General features: G+C 39.0%; 2 protein-coding genes and 1 pseudogene across 23 annotated transcripts in view; 1 reads left to right on the top strand and 2 right to left on the bottom strand.

Annotated features, from left to right (window-relative positions):
* The window catches only part of LOC308500436 (ankyrin repeat domain-containing protein 26-like), a 185,809-nt gene extending 165,184 nt beyond the window's left edge, over positions 1–20,625 (bottom strand). For 18 of the 21 annotated variants that reach the window (XR_013993729.1, XR_013993730.1, XR_013993731.1 and 15 more), the window contains exons 1-6: positions 20,054–20,617; positions 17,222–17,336; positions 16,894–17,067; positions 4,757–4,863; positions 3,279–3,416; positions 1,110–1,180 (exon numbers count right to left, since the gene is read on the bottom strand). Coding sequence is in view for 17 of the 21 variants with exons in the window: in XM_081055282.1 (XP_080911408.1) it covers positions 1,110–1,180; positions 3,279–3,416; positions 4,757–4,863; positions 16,894–17,067; positions 17,222–17,336; positions 20,054–20,331 (883 nt within the window). In the remaining 4 variants the exon portion in view is untranslated. Of the gene's footprint in view, positions 1–1,109; positions 1,181–3,278; positions 3,417–4,756; positions 4,864–16,893; positions 17,068–17,221; positions 17,337–20,053 lie in introns of all 21 variants that reach the window. The other 3 variants (XM_081055285.1, XM_081055284.1, XM_081055276.1) reach the window with 1 other exon arrangement.
* The window catches only part of LOC308496052 (aldo-keto reductase family 1 member C15-like), a gene marked incomplete at its 5' end in the record, with an annotated part of 236,040 nt that overhangs the window by 173,255 nt on the left and 38,440 nt on the right, over positions 1–24,345 (bottom strand). The gene's annotated exons all lie outside the window — the stretch shown is intronic.
* Positions 21,493–22,759, top strand: LOC308495802 (patched domain-containing protein 3-like; annotated as a pseudogene). Its single transcript has 2 exons — positions 21,493–21,500; positions 21,661–22,759. The product of its transcript is annotated as a patched domain-containing protein 3-like (transcript).

The following is a 24,345-nucleotide window of genomic DNA, read 5'->3' as shown; positions in this document are numbered from 1 at the left end:
CCCTTAGTACCTAAAAGACACTGGATGGACACATAGCAAACCGTGACACAAACAAACGAGTGAGTGAATGAAAAGGTTGTCTCTGAAGATGCTGTATAAACGACCACAGAAATAAACCAGGAACAGCTCTGTAATACGAGGAGCACTTTAAACACAAACATTTCTCCCATCGCTGTGTTTCCTATAACACGAAAAAGCACCGACTGCAGTTCTGTGACAGAGGTCTCCTAAGTGAAAGGGGTCCCCAATGCAGTTCAGATCGCACAGGGCACAAGCTGCCACATCCAGCGAGCACAGCAGTGTTTTTGTCATTGTGACTCTTCTGTGCCTTTCGTGTAAACTGCTGAGTCCCGGGTTAGCCTATGGGAATATTTATTATGATTACCTTTTGACTGATGGCAACAGGGCATCCTGTTCTGGAGAAATTACACTGTCATGACATTTGTCCAACAAACACGAGTAAATATCATATTCTAAAGAAGTCAACATGTCTCATTATGATTTGACTTATGAGCATCGAAGGTGATAATAGTGACTTTGTTGGTATATCTACGTGGAAAAACTACGCTTCTCAAAAGGCGTTGCTTTTCTGACTGGTATTCTACGAGTAGATAGCTTTAAAAAAAATGTTTCTGGGATGGCTGCACACTGGCTGGTTTTGTAGTTCTTGTTTGCAATTTGTTTATAGGACCGGGAAGATACTATTGAGTTCCTAGTTTTCATTACATTTTTATTGAGACCAAGCACTGTGTAATAACAAGTACTCATTTGCTAGATGTAATCCATTTGCAGTAAACGTTAAAGAAAAGATTCCATTTTTATAACAAGTCCAATTCATTACAAGGTGATGATAGAGGGAAATACAACATACTAACTTAAAAAATCTTCTTTCTCATTTACCCAAAGATCATAGGGGATTTTAGGGATCATGATAAAATAAATGAATTTTATAATAATTCTGAATGCTGGACTATTAGAAAAATTAAGTAAGAAAGGAAAAATACAGTAGCAGTTTACACATTTTTTTCCTTACATTTCTTTCATTAGCAAAAATGTTTTATTTTATCTATGGTAGGACCACCAGGAAAATTCACTATCAGAAGTCTTACCTGGTTGGCTGTTTTCAGAAATCACTTTAGAGATCACTGCTTTTTCATAATCAATAATCTGTTGATGGATGCTATGTATAAAAAAGGTGATGATATTACTCTATTAATACTGATATGAAAAACATTTATCCAACACATGAAATTCTTAGAGTATTTCAGGTAATATCAGAGCTAATATAAAACTTTAATCATCCCATATGCTTCAAATTTGTACGTTCTACAAACTTCTTATTAAGCATGTGATTAAAGAAGACAAAGAAAGTAAGGTGAACCAGTCATGAATTGAGGGCATTATAGTTCAATTTGTGGGAGTTAGCTTGACACAAGAGCAAGTGTCTTGAACTCAGAAGTCCTATCTCTATGATCCACAGCTATTCACAGTTCTCGGATAAAGCGCTTCTCTCTGGCTCAAAGTCTTCCTCTATAAAACAAGCATCCACTGCCTTATTTTACCAGGATGTTAGAGGATTAAATGAAATAATGAACCAAAAAGAGGCTCAGAGAAATAGTAAGGCAACGGAATGAGTTTTCTTGAGCTTTAGTTTTGGAACTTTATTGGATTCCCAAATCAACCCCAATGTGCGTTTTTCATAGATTCTAACATTCAAATGTTGCAGTTTTCAGAAAATGTTTTCAGTTTTAGTTATTAGCTACTCTTTCTCCCTGGTTGTAATTCAGGACATCTCACCTATTATATAACTTGTACCTAAGTGTATTTAGAAATACGTTACCTCATTAACTAGATGACATAACAGTCGCCTATTCCTGTAGCTACTCACACCAGAGGCAGAGAACTAACAGAAGTGAAACCTGGCTGGGACTGCTAGGGTCCCTTCTCTACCTCCTCCAACTCTGAACCCGCAGGCCTTATTAGAATGATGCTTAACCTCCCTGTCCATCCCCATTGACTGGGAACATATCACCCTCCTTTTACACATGCATACTGATGAGTCATGGGTGGGCTCAGCTATTCTCCTGTTAAATAACCCACTTTAGATTCCGATTCAGGGCTCTCTGTTGACTGGCTTCCCTGAGAAGCACAAGGGAAACCATTTTGAAAACTGAGGGAGATTGAAGTCACTTGGGAGATTTTCAATATTTGGAAAACAGATCAAGGTTAGTTAAGGGCGAACCTTAACTAAGGGATCTCAGGGAACTTGGTGCCTACTACTCTGGGAAGGGCGATATGGGAACTTCCGGGACCTAAGGGAAGGAGCTCTGGGGATACCAAGCGGCCTCCGGGTACAGATCTGGTAACAGAGGAGAAAGGAAAGTCTGATCTTTTCCTGCTCATTATTTGACCCTCTCTGACAGCTCAGAATGGTGCCAACTGACATCTGCTAGCAGAAGACACAACAAGACGCTCAATGGGTAACTCATCGTGTAGGTCTGGGCTGAGACGTGGGCCCTGCATAGGTTTCCAGTCTGGGGGAAAGGCTGTGTGTGGCTAACGCTGGGAGGCCCAGCTGCCGGGCCAAGGTGCTGGTGCTTCGGAATAGGGGCTGAGCACACAAGTAGGAGGGTGGAAACTAAGGAATGTTGGAACTTTGAAGTCCAAATGTGGAAAAACAGGGACACGGAGAACTCCGGATCAGCAAGGGAACCTGGGAGCAAAAGTCAGTCATGACTACAGCACTCGTTCCTATAGCAACCGTGCAGCAACAGAATCAGTGGAAACAAGAGATGATCACAATGACCTTCTTTCCCTCTCCATCTGACTTGTGAAAGACGATGGTCTCCCTTAGACTTAGGGAACCCTTTGGCTTCTAGAAACATTCAAGGGGGAGAGTATAGCAGATGGCCTCCAGAAAGTACAGGATTTCCTGCGATGCTGAACCTTTCACAACCCCAAATAACTAGTTGGAAACTCAGAGAAAAGACATTATTTGTACCCAATGCACACAGGTTGTTCTTGGAATGAAATGGAGAATGTTGGGAACCCTGGGATAAAGGTCTTCAAAGTTCTGGAATGAGGAATCTGTGCCGTGTGCTACTTCTAACTCGTCTGACCTTTTGTTTGGTTTCTAGCTGAGGACATCCAGTAACTCACTGCCGTTCCCCAACTGCCTGAACCAAACTGTGACATCTCACCTGTTACACAGGAAGTGACAGTTAACTTATTCTAAAGCCCCTTTTGCTGATCACTAGCATTTTAATGCAAACACTTACATCTTCAAACCTTGAATACGAGCAAAGTCTTCTGCAGCCCGCCCAACACAATCTGTAGCAAAGACATCAGCGCCTTGCTGAAGCAGATGTGTGACTATGTTTGGGAAGTTATCCCTTGCAGCAAACATGAGGGCCGTTCTAAAATAACAGAGAGATAACTTCACCCTTAGGAACTTTAAGTCATGTAAACAGCTAATTTGGTAGACTTTACCAAGTTCAATACACTGCTTGTCTGGTTAGAATGGACCATTTACATTCTTATATGATCATGTTTGTAAATTATGTCGAAGGCTAAAATCAAGGGACACAGAAAAAAACAAAAGAAAAAGGAAAAAAAAACAACAACAACAAAAAAACTCTTGCCCTAGCTGGGTACTGCACAGAAGTTGCTAAGTTAAAGTCCTTTAATAGACAAGCAACTATGCTAAGGTCACTTTTCTGAAGTAGGTGAAGATTTCAATGAAGAATTTCCTGTTTCTTCCTTAGTCTGATATTTGGTACTTCCAAGTCAGCTAGAAGTCAGGTAACTTAAAGCTACGTGGCAGGCTTGAAACAGTAATTCTAATAATAATTCTAATAATAACACTCAGAGTTGTGCTTAATGATGCTAATAAGCATGTGCTGGGCACTATGTTAAATCCTAGATAATCTGACACACAAACACACTTGAAGGATATATTATTATCCTTGTTTCATATCAGGAAACATATTTAACGATGATCAGTAATGTTCCCAAGGTCACACACGTGACACATAGGAAAGACAGGCATTAAACCCAGTCTCGTGTGAGTTGACATCCCATTTGTTTTTTCTTCATTATGCACTTATCACTTGTGTTCATTAAATAAAATGTTTATTCAGTTAAAGTTGTCTCTCTCCCTTCTACTCACACCAAAAAATGAAAACATCAAAATAGACTAGAAATAAAAAAAAAGATAAAAACTGATGAATGTCTGGTAGTGGTCATTCATCGTCACATAGGAAAATTCCAGTAACATCAGTATTCTCCAAACTAAATGGTTTAAAGCAGAGTCATCCAAAAGACAAAATCAACTCCTATTTATGCTTAATGTGCAACTTTTAAGGAAAATTGCATACAACGTAGAGGTTAAAAAAACTATGAGAGAGACTAAGCCCAACGTTGTTATCATAAACTAAAAGTTAGAGCCCATACTATACAAAACCAGTAAAATTAACATGAACACCCTTTAGCTAACATAAGATCATACGAACAAAAACTCCTTGACAAATAACATCAGTGAATATTATAAATAAATATGAATATGAATCCTGCAGGGTACTCTTCTTCCTCTTGCCCAGTCAGAATAATTGCTTTTCAACCCAACAGATGACATGTTGGTATTTTTCACTATATAATTATAAATTAATCCTCTTCTTATTGATTGAATCTGACATGAGCGATTGTTACCACTCTAGAATAATACTAAGGTTAAGAAAAAGAGAAGAAGCAACTATACCTTTTCATCTTATCGGCTGCATTTATGTTTGCATTTTTCTTTATTAAAAATTTCAGCATTTCCTCATCGTTTTTATATGCAGCATGCATAAATGGTGTGAAACCATACTGTAAAACAGAGAAGCAATTTATTGAAATTACATATTTCTAAGCTGAATTTTAAAACTCACAAAAAAAATCCTCTGAACTTAAACATACACTAAGAATAGGGAATAAAAAGCAGCCCCCTGTGCTGTGATCTGCTGCTCCTTCCCTTTAAAATACCCTCCTTCTAGGTCCCCAGCAGATGAACTGCAAGCTCATTCCCCAGAACTCCCTTCAAACACTGACAGGCCCAACGTTCCGAGAATCTTTGTGCCTATCACAGCCTCTATCGTAGTATGACTGCAGTTATTTTATTATTCCCCGTTGAACCGAGAGCCTTTGAGGGCAGGGGCTATGTTTCATCTCTGTAACTCCAAACTCTAAAACATAGTAGTAAGTGCGTTCAGTATTTTTATTGAATTGATAACTTAAATGATTATCTCTGGAGTAGTGTTTCTTAAATTATATTCGAAAGAACATGTACTTTACCAGAAGTTAAGTACTGAGCCCCAGTAGGAAGATTCCAGGAAGATTATCTCTGTGTGAAAAATATTATAAAAGTGTGATTTATATGCCTAATACTAAAGAAATATTTCACTTTTGCTTAATTCCGATTTGACAACATTTTTCTGTGGCAAAGAGAAACGTTTGAGAAAAGATAGAATTTCAGGGACACAGTTTTGAGAGCTTTCCAACAGAAGTGAAGTTTTCTCCAGCTTATAGAGATGTGCTTGCTTCTCTCGAATCAATGCTCACAGGACCCAGATGTCACTTTCAGGCTCTCTTGCTCCAAAAGGATCACTAAGGGAATGGACTTGAAGTTAAAAAGACGTAGGCTTCAAATGAACTTTGATTGCTTATGACTAAATGGCCCATGAGTTCTCTCCGATAGAAAGATGATAGATTTTTAACTTAGGGGTCGGAAAGCTCAATATGAATTTTTTCTCTCAGTTATAATGATAATAGTGGGATGCTAATGGATATCTACTTTTTGAAAAAAATCTGTTTTTTACCTACTGTTCCATTTCAATTGCTACTTAAAATTATTCCATATTTTAGGAAAAATATAAATCAGAAATGAAACTATCATAGCTTATCAATCAACATTTTAGTACTGATTCATATAGATTATTTTTAGCATAATAAAAGTGACTAAATCACTTGCACTTTTAAGGAACAATTTAAGGAGAAAGATATAAAACTATCTGCAATATGCATAAACTCTCCAACTATAACTGTGATTAAACTAACAAAACGTATAGACATTTTAATGGAACTATTGTTATATGTAGGATACATAAAGAGAAAGGGTTTAAAAAAAACTTAGGAATTCTAACTTGAAAAATCCAATCATTCTAAAGAGACTAATATAAATAGACATAATAAGTCAACATAGACTGTCTTGAAAATCTTGAAATGTTTATCAATATAAGAGTTCTGACAATTAAGTTTGAGAATTTGCCACCGAGCATTTACATTGCAGCACTGTACAAAAGTTCCCTAAGGTCTCATAACCTTGGTGTGCCAATGTCTCAGACATGTGCTTGTGTCGACATGTGGCGGCGTCCTGCTGAGTGGTGTTCATCACTGTTGCGTGTTTTTGTGTGCTGTCGTGTGAATGTCTGAACTACACACATTACAGCAGCACATAAACATTAAACTTCTCGTTAAACTTGGCAAGAGTGGAAGTGAAATCAGGGACATTTTAATCCAAATTTATGGGAATAATGCCATGAAGAAAACGGCAGTGTACAAATGGGTTAAACATTTTTCTGAGGGGAGAAAACGCACCACTGATGAAGAGATCAGCGTCACCAGTAACAAGCAGAACTGAGGAAAACATTGCAAAAATTCATCGAATTGTGCACCAAAATCGATGGCTGACTGTGAGAAGCACAGCAGAGCAAGAAAACTTCAATAGAGAAACAGTTAGGACAATCTGAACTAAAAATCTTCGCATAAGAAAGGTGTGTGCAAAAATGGTCCCGAAGGAGCCCACTGATGAACAAAAGCAAAGGAGAGTCAAAGTTTGCCAAGACCTTTTTGAGAGTCAAGATGATGTTTTGGTTCGCGTTATCACTAGTGATGAAACAAACATGAGTGTACCAATAAGACCCATGAGTGTACCATAAGAGCGTCAAAGTGCACAACGGAAGTCAGCAAATTCTCCACAATCAAAACAGTTCCATCAGTCCAAATCAAGAGTCAAAACAATGTTGCTAACCTTTTTTGACATCAGAGGGATTATTCATTATGAATTTGTACCAACTGGACAGTTAACCAAGTTCATGATTTGGAACTGCTGAAAAGGCTGAGTGAAAAAGTTAAACAAAAACAATCTCAACTTATCGACAACAATTCGTGGCTCTTCCATCACGACAATGCGCCAGCTCACAGGGCACTTTCTGTAAGAATGTTTTTAGTTGGTAAACAAATAACTATATCAGAAACCCACCCTACTCACCTGATGTGGCTCCCAATGCCTTCTCTCTTTACCCGAAATTACAGAAAATATTGAAAGGAAGACATTTTGATGACATTCAGTTTATCAAGGATAATACGACAGTTCTGATAGCCAATCCAGAAAAAACGTTCCAAAATTGCTTTGAAGGGTTGATAGGCGCTGGCGTCGGTTCATAGCTTCCCAGGGATAGTACTTCGAGTGTAACCATAGTGATATTCAGCAATGTGGTATGTAGTACTTTTTCTAGAATGATTTTGTTAACTTAATTGTCAGACCTCGTATATTATAAGACAGGAATCATAACCTCCAGTGCTAACAGAGGCAAAGTAGTTGACCCAAGTAAGAGAAGAACCCAGGTGAGGACAGTAGCGAACTAGAGAACACATGTCTCATGTAAGAGGTGCAGCATAGTCAAGGCTAAAGGGGGACTAGGTTTGATTCTGTAAGAGATTCTTGACATTCACATCACTGTGTGAGTCTCCAAAATTGTCAATATTGACTCAATATATGGAGGAAACTAAACATACCCAGAGGACACGTTTTGTCTATAGCTGACATGGATTTTATATTTGCTGTTTCCAAATGGTTGTGTATAATGTGCATATTTGTATGTAAAAGAATTCCTTTCTTTGTATCATACTCGTATGCTTTATCAAAAACTTGGGCACCGACTCCCAGAGATCGGCAGTGAGAAGCGGCAGAGGCAGCTTCTGGCTTTCAGCAGCTCAAAAACCTCCTGCCCGCCCTCCCCCCACACACGGACGAAGTGTCCTAAATCTCAGGAGTACTGGACACAGGGCTGGGAGTGCTACTCTCAGCGTGCATTTGTACAGGCAAGGGCAGAAACAGCACTGACTCTCTAAAAACTGTCATCCAGACCCCTCAGGCCCTGGCATTCAAATCTACAGTCCCAAAGTCACTCTGGGCAACAGGTGACTGGTGCTGCTTGCGCAATAGGCAGGGGACTCTTTGGCACAGCGGAGGACAACCTGGAGATTACTTGGTGGGCTTAAGCAAAGACTGGTGCTGCTCCTTGTTTTGCTTTGCTTTGTTTTTTGTTTTTTTGTTTGTTTTGGGTTTTTTTGTTTTGTTTTATTTTCTTTTTTCTTTTTCTTTTCTTCTTTTTCTTTTTCTTTTGTTTTCTTTTGTTTTGTTTTGTTTTTTCTTTTGTTTTATTTTGTTTTCTGTTTGGTTTTTTTTTGTTTGTTTGTTTTGTTTTGCTTTCTTTTGTCTTTATTTCTTTGATATATTTGCCTGTGTTGAGTGGGGGTTGTTGGTCGTTTTTACAGGTGAATGTACTTGGGATTTTTTTTTTGTTTTGTTGTTGTTGTAGTTGTTGTTGTGCTTGGTGATTTGCTTTGTTCTGAAACTGCCCTACCAGGGCCCAGCTTAAGAGGCACAAGATTCAACATATCCAGAAGCCACCTCCAGACCAAACCTGAATACCACCGGGTTTGACCTACAAGTCACACACCCAGAGGGAATTCTCTGCAGACACAAGAGCCCATAGAGGCCAAACCTCATTCAAGTGGTCAACCCTCACCCAGCAGAACACTCTGTGGTGGGCAGAGACAAGTCTCACAACTAGTCAGCCTAGGAGTTAAACCCACCTACTCACAAGCAAAAAGCAATTAAAGTTCTTCTTGAACAGGACAATATACACAACACAACAGTCACCTTTGGAGCACATGCAGAGGAGAAGAACGAGATAAAGGACACATATTACATAAGATAACCTGGCAAGAACTAAGAACTCTAGGGGATCCACTTAATACATCAAAGCAAACGCAGAGAGTCGGTCAGAATGGGGAGACAAAGAAACATGTCCCAAATAAAAGAACAGAAGAAACCTCCACAACTGGAACCAAATGAAGCAGAGGTAACCAACCCATCAGAGACAGAGTTCAGAACACTGGTGATAAGAATGTTTAAGGAGTTTAGAGAAGACATAAAGAAGGATGTAGAAATCATAAAGAACAACCAGTTAGAACTAAAGAACACAATTACCGAAATTAAGAACTCACTTGAAGGAATTACCAGCAGGTTAGATGAAGCAGAGGATCGAATCAGCGACTTAGAAGATAAGTTAGCAGAGATCACCCAAACAGAACCACAGAAAGAAAAAAGAATAAAAAACAATGAAGATGGTTTAAGAGACCTCTGGGATAACATCAAGCGCAACAACATGCGCATCATAGGAATACCAGAAGGTGAAGAGAGGAAGCAACGGATTGAGAATATATTTGAAATAATAATGTCCGAAAACTTCCCTAACCTGATGAAGGAAACCAACATACAAGCCCAGGAAGCGCAGAGAGTTCCAACTAGGATAAACCCAAACAGGTCCACACCAAGACACATTATAGTTAAAATGGCAAAGCTTAAAGACAAAGAGAGAATCCTAAAAGCAGCAAGAGAAAGACAGAGGGTTACATACAAGGGAACTCCCATAAGACTATCAAATGACTTTTCTACAGAAACATTGAAGGCCAGGAGGGAGTGGCAGGAGATACTCAAAGTGATGGATCACAAAGGCCTACAACCTAGATTGCTTTATCCAGCAAGGCTATCATTTAAAGTTGATGGAGAGATAAAGAGCTTCCCAGAAAAGAATAAACTGAAGGAATTTATTAGCACCAAGCCAGCATTGCAAGAAATACTAAAAGGACTTCTGTAAATAGAAGAAAGATGAAAACAATCTAACTACAAATTAAAAAAATGCCAATAACTATGTACCTATCAATAATCACTTTAAATGTAAACGGATTAAATGATCCAATCAAGAAACATAGGGTAGCTGAGTGGATAAGGAAGCAAGACCCTTGTATATGCTGTATACAAGAGACTCACCTCAGATCAAAAGACACACACAGGCTGAGGGTGAAGGGTTGGAGTAAGATATTTCATGCAAATGGAAGCGAGAAAAAAGCTGGAGTTGCAATACTTATATCTGACAAAATAGACTTTAAAATGAAGAACATATTAAAAGATAAAGATGGGCACTATGTAATAATAAAGGGATCAATCTGACAAGAGGACATAACCCTAATAAACATCTATGCACCTAACATAGGAGTGCCTAAATATGTAAAACAGGTACTGACTGACATAAAGACAGAGATCAACAGTAACACTATCATAGTAGGGGACTTCAACACACCTCTGACAAAAAAAGGACAGGTCCTCCAGACAGAAAATCAATATGGAAACAACAGCCATAAATGATACATTGGACCACTTGGATTTAATCGATATTTTCAGAGCATTTCACCCCAATGCTGCAGAATACACGTTCTTCTCAAGCACACATGGAACATGTTCCAAGATAGATCATATGTTAGGCCACAAAACAAGCCTTGATAAATTTAAGAAAATTGAAATCATACCAATTGTCTTCTCTGACCACAGTGCTATGGAATTAGAAATGAACTACAGGAAAAACTGGAAGACACACCAATTCATGGAGGTTGAACAACTTATTACTAAATAATGAATGGGTCAAGCAGGAGATCAAGGAAGAAAGCAAAAGATATCTCGAGACAAATGAGAATGAGAACACGATGACCCAAAATCTATGGGATGCCGCGAAAGCAGTCCTAGGAGGGAAATTCATAGCACTGCAGGCCTACCTAAAGAAACAAGAAACATCACTAATCGACAGTTTATCTTCACACTTAAGGGATCTGGAAAAAGAACAGCAAAATAAGCCCAAAGGGAGCACAAAGAAGGAGATAATAAAGATCAGAGCAGAGATTAATGAAATAGAAACCAGAAAAACAATACAAAAGATTAATGAATCCAAGAGTTGGTTCTTAGAGAAGATAAACAAAATTGACAAACCTTTAGCCAGACTCATTAAAAAAAAAAAAAAGGAGAGAGAGGACCCAAATTAATAAAATCTGAAATGAAAGAGGAGAAGTGACAACAGACACCGCAGAAATACAAAAAATTTTAAGAAACTACTATGAGCAACTATATGCCAACAAATTTGGCAATCTGGAAGAAATGGACAATTTTCTAGAGGCGTACAACCTTCCAAGGCTAACTCAAGAAGAAACAGAAAGCCTGAACAGTCTGATTACCACCAGGGAAATTGAATCAGTAATCAAAATTCTCCCAACAAACAAAAACCCTGGACCAGATGGCTTTACAGGTGAATTTTTCAAAACGTTCAAAGAAGAATTATCACCTATTCTCCTCAAGCTCTTCCAGAAAATCCAGAAGGAGGGAAGCCTCCCAAACACTTTTTACGAAGCCACTATCATCCTGATCCCAAAATCAGACAAAGACACCACAAAGAAAGAAAACTACAGGCCGATATCTCTAATGAACATAGATGCAAAAATCCTCAACAAAATATTAGCGAACAGAATTCAGCAATACATTAAAATGATCGTTCACCATGTTCAAGTGGGATTCATCCCTGGTATACAAGGGTGGTTCGACATCCGCAAATCAATTAATGTCATACACCACATTAACAAAATGAAAAATAAAAATCACATGATCATATCAATAGATGCAGAAAAAGCATTTGATAAAATCCAGCAACCGTTTATGATAAAAACCCTTAAGAAAGTGAGAATAGAGGGATCATATCTCAACATAATAAAGGCCATATATGACAAACCCACAGCTAACATCAAACTCAATGGGGAAAAGCTAAAACCATTCCCCCTAAGATCAGGAACAAGGCAAAGTTGCCCACTATCTCCACTTCTATTCAACATAGTGCTGCAAGTTCTAGCCACAGCAATCAGACAAGAAAAAGAAATAAAGGGCATCCAAATTGGTAAGGAGGAAGTAAAATTATCATTATATGCAGATGATATGATACTATATAGAGAGAACCCTAAAGACTCCACCAATTAGAGCTGATAGATGAATTTAGTAAAGTAGCAGGATACAAAATTAATATTCAGAAATCAGTTGCATTTGTATATACCAATGATAAAATATCAGAAGGAGAAATTAAGGAAACAATTCCATTTACAATTGCTCCAAAGACTATAAAATATCTGGGAATAAATTTAACCAAAGAAGTAAAAGATCTGTACTCAGAAAATTATAAGACACTGAAGAAAGAAATGAAAGAAGACATAAATAGATGGAAACACATTCCATGTTCATGGATAGGAAGAATTAATATAGTTAAAATGTCCATACTGCCTAAGGCAATATACATATTCAACGCAATTCCTATCAAACTACCTATGGCGTTTTTCACAGAAACAGAACATAGAATCCTAAAATTTATATGGGACCATAAAAGACCCTGGATAGCCTCAGCAATCTTGAGAAATAAGAACAAAGTCGGAGGTATAACGATACCTGACTTCAAATTATACTACAAGGCTACAGTAATCAAAACAGCATGGTACTGGCATAAAAATAGACATGTAGATCAATGGAACAGAATAGAGAGTCCAGAAATAAATCCATGCCTATATGCCCATTTAATCTACGACAATGGAAGCAAGAATGTACGATGGGGTAAAGACAGTCTGTTCAATAAATGGTGCTGGGAAACCAGGACAGACACATGCAAGAAAATGAAGCTGGACCACCTCCTTACACCATATACAAAAATAAATTCAAAATGGCTTAAAGACTTAAATGTAAGATCTGAAACCATAAAATATCTAGAAGAAAACATAGGAAGAAACTTCACAGACATTACCCGGAGTAAGATTTTTGCTGATATATCCCCTCATGCGAGGGAAGTAAGAGAAAAAATCAACACGTGGGATTACATCAAACTAAAAAGTTTTTTCACAGCAAAGGAAACCATCAATAAAACAAAAAGGGATCCTACTGATTGGGAAAGGATATTTGCCAATGATATATCTGATAAAGGATTAATATCACAAATCTATAAAAAAACTCACTCAACTCAACTCCAAAAATACAAACAACCCAATTAAAAAATGGGCAGAGGACATGAAGAGACATTTTTCTAAAAAGGACATACAGATGGCAAACAGACATATGAAGAAATGCTCAACCTCACTAACCATCAGAGAAATGCAAATAAAAACCACAATGAGATACCACCTCACCCCAGGTAAAATGGCTATTATCAATAAATCAACAAACAACAAGTGCTGGCGCAGATGTGAAGAAAAGGGAACGCTAGTGCACTGTTGGTGGGATTGCAGATTAGTGCAGCCACTATGGAAAACAGTATGGAGGTATCTCAGAAATCTGAAAATGGACCTACCCTATGATCCAGTAATTCCACTCCTAGGCATCTATCCGGAGAAATCCAAAACTCCAATTCAAAAATCTGTATGCACTCCTATGTTTATTGCAGCACTATACACAATAGCCAAGACATGAAAACAAGCGAAATGCCCATCGGTAGATGACTGGATTAAGAAGCTGTGGTACATTTATACAATGGAGTATTACGCAGCCATAAAGAAAAAAGAAATCTTAACATTTGCAGCAACATGGATGGATCTAGAGAACATTATGTTAAGCGAAATAAGTCAGAAAGAGAAAGACAAGTACCAGATGATCTCACTTATATGTGGAACCTAAAGAAAAGAATGAGTGAATGAACTAATCAGAAACAGTTTTGGGGACAAAGAGGAAAAACTGAGGGTTATTAGATGGGTGGGGGGGGAGTGGGGATAAGCGGAAAGGTGAGGGGATTAGAAAACAGTCGGTAACCACGAAATGGCCTCAGGGTTTTTGAAAAATAATTTGGGGAACATAATCAATAATATTGTAAAGATTTTGTAGGGTATCTGATGGACACGTGTCCCATTTGGGAGACCACCTCAGGGAAGATGCAGATGCTTGATCAATGTACTGTACACCTGAAACTGAACAATGGTGAATGCCAACTATAATTTTATATATATATATAATGAGATGGCTCGGTGTGATGTTGGAGGGATAGTGGATGGGGGATGGGGGAAGAGGGTCCACAGTGTGAGGGATATAAATGATGAACGTCTAAGTATTACCTTGTCTTGTGCACCTGAAACTGAAAAAAACACAACAACAACAACAAAAAAAAACTTGGGCACCGACATGCAATGAAAACTGTCATTTAGACTCATTTTACCCACTTGAATAATTTTTACCCACTTGAATAATACTTATTCAAACCACAGTCTATTTGTACTTATTTTTCACAGATTGTTAATCAAATGGAAAATTATCCATAGAACCACTGAAACTAAACTTTTGCAACAGTTCCCATCTATAGCGGTACGAACTTCAGGTTCTTGATGTTTTAATGTTTAAACCTGCCATCCTGATTATGCCAGGGCTCTAGGAATTTAACAGACATACTGAGACAGTCTATCGCACAGCTTCAACTAAAAGGAAGGTTCACGATTTCCTACTATTTCAGGAAAACCCTGCTGGTAATAAACATTTATTGAGCAAACGATCTGAGCATGAACTAAGACGCTAAATTCTTAAAGGGTCATATGCGACTTATTAGTAGACCACCCATCAGCAGATTTCTAAAGATTTTCTGAGCGCCAGTAAATGAGTAATGACTGAAAGGAAACATGTGTACTTCTTTAAGCCAGCAAATATCACCAATGATACTCCCTTTCACTGCTTGAGCCCACAGGTAAAGACAGTTCAAAGTCAGGCCAAGAGTGTTGGAAAGAAAAGAGCTGAAGGAAGTGTCCCTCCCAAACTGTACCTCTTCTAGAGATTTCTTACATTTTTGAAATTTGTGAAGTAATACATTACACTTATCCATTTAGTGGTTTTGAACCAAGAGTTGTGTCTGAATCTCTGGGAACTATTTCTAAATACACAATGTCCAGGACTTATTAGATTTACTCAGTCAAAACTTTCAGGGAAGAGCCCAGGCCTCTAAATGTTTGTTCAATTCCTCAAGTGACTGTGATTCGCCAGCACAATTCTAGCTGAGAACAACAGCAGCAGCCGATCACTTCAGTCTGTCCTTTCGCCTACGTGGCCAATTCCCTCGGTCATTTGAGGATTAGGGCAAATAACAGAAAAGTGTGAGAGACATGTCAATTATCCAAACTGCACTTAATTTCCTGGGTTGGAGTGGAAAAAAAGACTAACAACTCAAAATGTAACTGCATTTCATTATTGATAATTCTCCATCAACACATCTAGATTGCAGAGCAGAGTTTAGAGTCTTAATCCAGGTGGCTCTTTCCGCCAAAATAAGATTGTATGTCAGTTAATTATCTGTCCCTTCCTCCTGTTTGCCACTTACTCGCCACCGTTCACTGAAATCTTGTGGCCTCAGTGTCCTCCTAGAATCTATCTCCAGGCAAGCGTACATCTCAGTAACTCTCTCTCTCCTCAACTAAGGATTACTATCCCCCAAAACTGGAGAGCCCCTTGCCTAAACATAGGAATTAATGGGAAAAATAAGTAAGAACCTCTCTTGTATTTCCCCTCCCAGGCCAAACTTCCAAGCCGGTCTGCACAGTTCCTCTGAGTGCTCTCTCCTTTTCCCTCTTCAGCTTTGGCCAACGAGAGCTAAATCACCTTTATATAAATCACCTTTTTATAATATAGGAACTTGTTAAGAGTATGAAGATTTCTGTGAAATTGAGAAACGTTTCTGTTAGTTTTAGTTTTAAGATAAAGCCTATTGCCAAGGCAAATTTTGCTTTCCTGCATTGTTTCCCATTAGTTGGTCAAAAACTCAGACAGAAAAAAAATATTGGAAAAAGAAAGCTTTCCCTGTGACAAACTGTGTTTTGACAAATATTTGCCGTAAGCACATAAAAGACAGCTGTGCCTTCTACTACTTCTTTAGAAGTATCATCAAGTAAAGTGCAATCTTCGGCAACTAAGTTCAAAATGTTTTCATTCAGGTAACTTCTTGACTTGCAAACATGTAAAATTGACCCTACCGGTGCCACCCGAGAGCATTCCTGCTGGGGTTGCAGTGACGAGAGGATGTACATCCAGGAGCAAAAGCATGTGAACGTGTCCCCATCATCTGCTCCCTCTGTACAACTACAACCCCCCAGGACCTGCGCGAGGCTGAGCAGGAGCCTCACTCTGAGGGGGGAGACCCCGAGGGAGGCCGTGGCTGGCAGAGGGGTGCCGAGCACAGGCAGGTGTCCTTGCTGGGTGCCCAGACGTGACTGACCCTCCTGCCCAGTCTTCAGAACCCCGGGGTCCTGGGGTGCCCGGGACCTGCGGCCTGCTGCTTCTCCTCCCCACACACACACCCCCAGCTCCCCCTGCCGGGTCCAGGTCTCCATTCCTCCTCCCACCCGTCCCCAGCAGCGCCCATGTCCTAAGGCCCTGCCTGCACAGAGCCACCCCTACCCACATGACTTCCCTCCCTCAAGACCTTCAGTGCTTGGTGGTCTCTGAGCCTGGCACCCTCTCCCACACAGAAGAGCAAGTGCTTCCTTCTGGAGTGGAACGGGAGCTGGGAGGCAGAGCTGGGCCCTTTCCGTGGACACCTCATTTCCCAGCCTCCCTGACTTGGCTTTGGAGTTGTTTTCGTGGTGACCGGGCCTGATGTGCAGTATGCAATACCTATCTGCTAGAAACACAACGCTTGGGGCTACAGAGACGCGTATTGCAAATGTTGTGTAAATACACCTGTTGACCGGTACCTTGTCAGTTGCTTCTATATCTGCCCGGTGTTGCAGCAGCTTTGCGGCAATGGCTGTGTTCCCAACCATGACCGCGTAGTGCAAAGCGGTGTAGCCACTCATGTCCTTTATATTGGGATCGGCTCCATGTTCCAGCAGGAAACTCACACACTCCTCTTCCTCGGCCTGTACGGCCTGTGGATTATGTGCAGAAATAGATGGTAAATTCTGGGTATTCAAAGTAAGTATTCCACAACTTTCCCCAATTAGTTCTAAGTAATCAGGACACGTTCATTTCATTCTAAATCATTAAATCCGCGTGGTGTTGACACAGCTGGGTACCACGTACCTTCATCAGAGCTGTCCACGTCCTGTTGTCTCGGAGGTTCAGCTTGCATTTCCTGTCTGTTAACAGTCTCACCACTCCCAGGTGACCACGAGCACAGGCCAGATGCAGAGCGGTCCTATGAGGGTGACAAGGCTTTTAAGGACATTACAGGGCACTGTCTCAAACATGCAATTCCTCACGTAACTGTGAACGTGAGATGCTATTCCTAGGCCTTCTAAACCAATGTGGAGTTTGCTTCTGGACAAAGGACAATATTTACTAGCTCTTGTCACTCACCACAGGTATGAAAGAGGAGCCTATGTGAGTAGAGAGGACATGACCTGGGGATTCGGCTCAACATGGGTTTGATCCCACTTCAACTCTGTCACTTGTTAGCTATCCCTTCGCCTTTGTGTGCCTGGATTTCCTCAGCAACAAAATGGGCATAAAAACAGTAGTTACCTCGCAGGACACAGGATTTTGCTTAACTGACATGTGTGCAAAGAGTTTACTACACTTCCTACCACAAAACACAGCTGAATAATTGTTAGATAATATTATTATAGTGGTTACTGTTACTACTACTTCACAAAGACAGCCTTTCAATTAAGTAAAATGATATCACTCTAAATACTTTGCAGATATGTTTTAAGGATTAGGAAGGAAACTGTATGTCAGTGATTCTAAGATACTCTTTTCTCAGTTTTAACACCTCTGACTTTGGAAGACAATTTGTAATTCAGAATGTCTTGTAACTATGATTGGCAGCCATTTAAAACCTTTCTTATTGGTACACACAAGAGTGGACACCCTGCCGTCCATGGCACCTTAAATGGAAGGGAAATAATTGTACGTACAAAAGACCTATTGTGTTCTAGTGCTGCAATTCCCATTGAAATAAATGCTGGTTCTTAAAAGCACTGTGGGGAAAGAGGAGTAAAATAACAAAACAAAAGAAGACAAGTTTTTAAAAGTAATTCTTATTTTGATTAGTCAAGAAACTTTCAGCCAAGGGAAACTCAGGATTCAAATGAACAGGGAGGACTCATTTTATTCAATATTTAGTTTTATAGATTATATGAAAATCAGATGTTTCCATTCATCACTATTAATATTTGTACACTTTCAAAATGGCCGGTTTGGTTACATATACAAGGTCCTAACTGCAGAAATCCTTTTGTTTGAAAGGTTCAATTGAGATTAGCTTCTAATGCTTCCATGTCAAATTTTTCATTTGGTTTATACTGGTCAACAGAAAAATTTTAAGCGGGAAAAGAGCCTGAGAGATAAATTGAAAAGGTCCTGAATAGACTACATCTGGTACATAATAGGTATTCGGGTTATAGTTGATGAATAAATGAGTTAAAATAATGGATAACTACAAATGGAGAGTTCAATAATTGTAAAGAAAAAATTTACACAGTAAAGCAATACTTCTGCGATAGTAATAATCACATTTATTTGCTATTTTTGATTTTTGATTTTCATAAGGACACAGCTAAAAAGATTAATGAAAAATCATGCACATATTATAGGCAATCAAGCTATATGTAATACAAAACATAAGTGTATATAAAAATATATATGCATGAACTCTACAGGCAAGGTAAAAAGGTTCCCTTTACTCCTAAACGGGCTAAAAGTTGCCTGAAAATACCAGTCTTCAAAACTGTAAAAAAAAAGAAATAAAAAAGTGAGAAATTAGTTTATTCTGCCCAAGATTCATATTCCTGGAATCAATGAAATGTTCCCCTGGATTATTTCACTAATAATAAGCTTTTTCTTGAATTTCTATATGTGTTAATTGTAGAAATCAGATTTTTTTTAAAAGGAAACGAAAATTTCACTTATAATACAAATGCTCAGCTGTCAGTTTTATCCCAATTTGCACATATTTTTGGCTAACATAAGATAATAATCTGTTTGTGTGTGTGATGAAACCAATTTATTTTCTCCCTTTCCGATCTACCCCAGTATATCTTTGCACGTCAACATACATCTATTATCTGTCCCCCCTTCAATGGTTGTATATTATTTCACAGTACGGATGCACTGCTTATATGAGTCCCTTATAATGCATTGCTGTTTTAAGTAGTGCTGAGGAAAATAAATTGTATGTAATTTATCTAATTATTTCGTAAAGATACTTTAGTATTTGGAATTGATGGGTAAAGGCAAATATATTTTTTAAACGTGGTCCTGATCACCAAGTGGCCCGCTTGAAAAGCCAAAAGCAAGTTAAACTTGAAGCAGCAGTGTAAGTTCCGTGGCTCCTGTCCTGCACACACTTTGTGGCTAGGAAAGGGAATTTCCTTTCTCTTTCACCTTAAATCCCCTTTCTCACTATAAACACGAAGTATTTCCCCTGTGTCCATTGGTCACTTGTAGGTACACACACATAGGTGGACACGGATACAAAATGGATGCTGGGTTTGATCGGAAAATTGTTTTACCCACAGGTCGACCTATTATGGGAATTTTCTTTCCCGTTATGCACTTTTCTATAGGATATAACATTACGTCTGAAATTGTGAACATCACAAATAAAATGCTGTGTGCACTTAGTTCACGTCTATTACAGACACTTAGTGAAATCCCTTCGAACTTGTCAGCAGAGCGCTGTGCAAGGGGAATGATGAGTGGGTCCTCAGTGTTTATGTCTGCTGCCCGCAGAGTCGGCCTGGGCCCGGACCCCAGGTAGGGGGCGTCCCCACCGCGGGGAAGACAGCGCAGCGCCCTGGGGGACAGAGCGCCGGCGTCCTCCTGGACGAGCCCCGGCAGGGCGGCCCCTCTCCCAGGTCCCCGCCCCCCCCCGGGGCCGCCCGCGGCCACCGGCCTCGCAGGCCCTCTCACCGCTCCATCTTGTCTCTCTTATTCAAGCGTCCCGGACGGAGCAAGAGAAGCCTCTGCACTTCGGGGACGTCCCCCGTGCAGGCGGCTCTGTGGATCCTCCCGAGGTCTCGCACTTCGACCCGGTAGCGCCCTCTACCGGCATTCTTCATGATAACGCCCTGGCTCTGCGGACTGTTGGTGGATTCCGAGGGCTTCACTTGATTCTCATGCCTCCAGTGAAAACGCTTCTTCCCGGCCGAGCCTGGGGGCTTCGCGTCCTCCTCCTTCGCACCGCTCATGCTTTGCAGTCAGCTGAGCCCAAACAACAGTAGCTCCGGAGCAGCCAACTACCTCTCCCACAGTGTCCCAGCAGGACAGTGAGGCGGTTTGGAATCTCTCAGCCCAGAACGCCTGTAACCGAGCGACGGGCACGGGTCAGAACTGATGTCACTGCGCCCGTGCTCAGAAGCCTAACTCCCAAGGGCCAGGCGCCCAGAGCTCACGGGCCAGGCCCAGGCGGCTCCCATCTCAGAGGCATTTGTAGGCAGCGCTGGGTTCCCTTCATACCATGCTGGGCTTTGGCCCAGTCTTTTGCTGGGTCACGTGGGGAAAATGAAACAGGCAATTCCATTTCCTGAATTAAAAAACAAGATATGTAAGAGGCAGAGAACTTAGGAGAAGCAAAAAACGTAAATGAGAAAATAGAAAAAGCTTATGTACTCTAAAAATGTGAAATCTATTAATTTCTAGCAATAAAATAGAAAACCACTTAAAAGTTTGGTTTCCAAAGATAACCCTTTTGTCTTTTCAAACGTTCTGTTTTGAACCTCATAATCTATCACCTAGAAAAGTAATTACCTTAGACAAGAAAGCTACTTTAGAAACTTAAAGTACAATTTGTATTTATGTGCTTCTTCAATAAGGCCTGTGAACATAGACATCTATTTATTTGTTCCTTTTGACTTGAGATTTCACCAATTTATGCAATCTAGAATGGCCAGAAAAGGTCTGTCTTTCCATTTTTTAGATGGTAGTGTGTTCACTTGTCAATTTGTTACAACTGTACCAGTATTACTACAGCTGACCTTTGATTTCATTTACTTATCTTGCAACCCACCTTAAATTTGCCACTTAAATCCTTCAATTGTCTTTCCAAAGTTAATCAGATCATGAATAACCACATTACTACTGACAGTTCATTTTTGGCAGTGTCAAAACATTCATCTGGCCAATGATTTTGCCAATATTTGTGTATTTAATCATATTTTTGTCCTTATAAAATTGCGTGGAATTTACCAACACCAAGAAGCATAGATCATATAAACATAATACAATTATTAAACTTGGACATCATTAGATTTTTCTGAGCAAAATCCTTACATCAAGTGAAATAATCAAATTTAAGAAAATATATAAACCCTTAGAAATAAATCTTGGAAGGCTATAGCTGAAAATGAAGGATGAATCAGTAATAACTTTGACAACTTTCTTGGGATGAAAAGAAACCCTTGCATCATAACACGTTAAGAACAATATTATGTAGTAGAAAAGTATCTACTGTCTTCCCAGTGTATCATTTCAGAAGGAAAGAATCCAATTTTTGCTATTGTGTTTTTCTGAGTTTTCAGAAATGGATTACAGCAAAGAAAGACTATTTCTGAGGCTCTAGGAGACTATTTTGGCCCTTTGCCCACAAGCACTGAGTCCAAGTTTTGGGAAGTGCTTCTATACACTTTTACCTGCTAAGCAGTATGTATGGCTGTTTCCAAGTGGAGGAAGCTTTAGACCTTCGAAATTTGACAAGTGACGATTCCTACATCACACAATATTTCACTCTAGATGAAATTATGGTCCCAGGGTTATGGTTATTGTTACAGAAACTCTTGACTACTGGCATAAAGATGCTAGGACAAACAGTGGACAAACGTCTGGCCGATTTGGAAAACAAAGTCTATGTAGATAAAATTCTTACAGAGTTTTGGTTATGAGAATATGTGCACTGTATGGAAGATAACAGACAAGATGTGTGTGACAAGAATGCTTTTAGAAACAGACTTTCCAATTTATTACATATGATATTACTATTTCATCACATGAAATCATTTCTTCCCGGGCCTTCGTTCAGACCACAGGTATTTCTTTTCCAACTCAAAAGAAGATCACGCTATTGCAGCTAACAAGCCTTGGCCGAAAAGTGTGAAATTACCTTAATGGTGTATAAACTGGCATTCATATATTTTGATCAGTATCCTGCAATAATAGAAAACACTATTCGAAATGTCATTTTCACGTCAACAGCTTTGTTCCTTGTTTCCTTAGTGTTAATTTCTCATCCACTGTGTTCCTTGTGGGTAACTTTGCCATTACTTCTGTGATTGTGGGAGTAACCAATTTCACGGCATTCTGGAGCATCCATCTTGATTCCATACCCATGATTAATCTTGCCATTTGTACAAGATTATCTTTCCATTTTTCTTCACACAGTTCCTATGCATTTGGTTACAATGTTAAGCCCTGGGTAAACCATAGGAAGGGAGTACTGTATGTGCTAGGCTACCCACTGTTACAAAGTGCAACTTTAACAGTAATCCGGGTGTGTGCTTTATCAGCAGCTAAAGCGTAGGTCTGCAGGACCTTTTTTAAGATGTTGTTTCTTGTTATGGTATTTGGGGATGCTGTGGCCTAACTTTTATTCCAGTATTTTTAGCTTCTTTTTTTTTTTCTTGAAGGTTTGTTTGAATATCAACAGGCAAATCAAAGATCAAGTATACAATTCCTGATTGTCTCCAATTCAAACTGATAAAAACGCATAATTATGAATAGGCTAATAGGGGGATCACTGCATAAATTATATAGATGTCTAACCATTATGCTGTACGCCTGAACCTGACATAAATAACATTGAATATCGACTGTAATGGAAAAAATAAATAATTAAGAAAACAAAGAATAGTCAATAAACTTCGAAATTTGACATGTTTTCTTCACTTGAAATATCCCAGTTTAAAATGTTCTTTAAAATATCCCGAAAAAACTCAGTCTTACAGTAAAATATCTTTACTAAATTAGGAAGTGTCACTTTTATTATGGTCTATAGAATCAAGTATAAAGTATAACTTTCCGGTTATTTATTTCCATTATTTCTTCTTTTGATGTTTATGCCTGGAACTCAAGTATTTTACATGTTATACTACAAATGGAATATTATCTTCCCACATGCATTATCATGTAAAATTTCAATTTATTTTTCTCCCAGTCTGGCACTTTGCTATGCATTTTCTTAACGGTGTATTTTGATAAACTGAATTTTTAAAGTTTTGAAATTCAATTTATCTTCTTCTTTTATTTTGTTCTTTGTGTTTGATAGTGCTTTCTGTGTCCTAAGAAAAATTTTGCCTATTCCTAGATTACAAAAAAACAATTACCTGTTTTTTTCTCAAAGCTAATGGTTTTAACTTTACATTTGATCCGTAGACCTGTGTTTGTTGGGAAGTATGGGTAGAGATTAATTTTCTTTCCATGATAGTTATCTAGCTGTCCCAGCATCATTAGTGAAAAGACTGTCCTTTCACTAATTATAGTGTTCCCTTGGTTCCTCTGTCAAAGAACCAGTTGACAATTTACCTATGGCTTTAGTTTTGAACATTGATCTGCTTGTCTATAAAAACCAGTACCACACTGCCTTGATTACTGAAGGCATGTTTTGGTTGAAAGAATTGTAGACATTACTGATTACTGAAGCTGTTTCTTTAAATTAGGCTGCATACGTTGTCCAATATTTTTCATCCTTTCCAAATTGCTTTTGCCTCTTCTAGGTTCTTAGCAATTAGATATTCATTTTAAAATCAGTTGCCAATTTATCGATAGAAGCCTTTTGGGATCATCATTTGGGTATGGTGAATCTACAGGTCAATTTGGGGAAACAGTTTTCTTTAACAATACGAAATCTTCCAATCTGTGAACATGGTTTATTTCTCCGTTTATGTATGTCTTCTTTAATTCTTTTATTCTATTCACTAGGAACCAGTTACTTAGTAAGGCCAGCACATATTTAAGGAGAGGGAATTTCATTGGAGAAGTGTCAAAAAATTTGTAGACATGTTTTAAAAACACCACATTTACTCACCTCGTCTTACCAAATGAGCCTTGTATCTAAAGGAAAGTCGTTCTACCCAACTCAGTATCATTGATTCCGGCAAGTTGTTGTTGTTGTTGTTGTTGTTGTTTAGTACGTTCTCTTATTTTGTAGGAAGTAGCATAGGATTGCAACATAACACTATTGAATAAGGCATGTTTTAGTTGAAAGAATTGTA

This window comes from Rhinolophus hipposideros (assembly GCF_964194185.1).
Source record: "Rhinolophus hipposideros genome assembly, chromosome: 1".
In the NCBI taxonomy this organism is placed as follows: Eukaryota; Metazoa; Chordata; class Mammalia; order Chiroptera; family Rhinolophidae; genus Rhinolophus; species Rhinolophus hipposideros.
The sequence above is the reverse complement of the archived record's forward strand: the minus strand, read 5'-3'. Positions and strand labels throughout refer to the sequence as shown.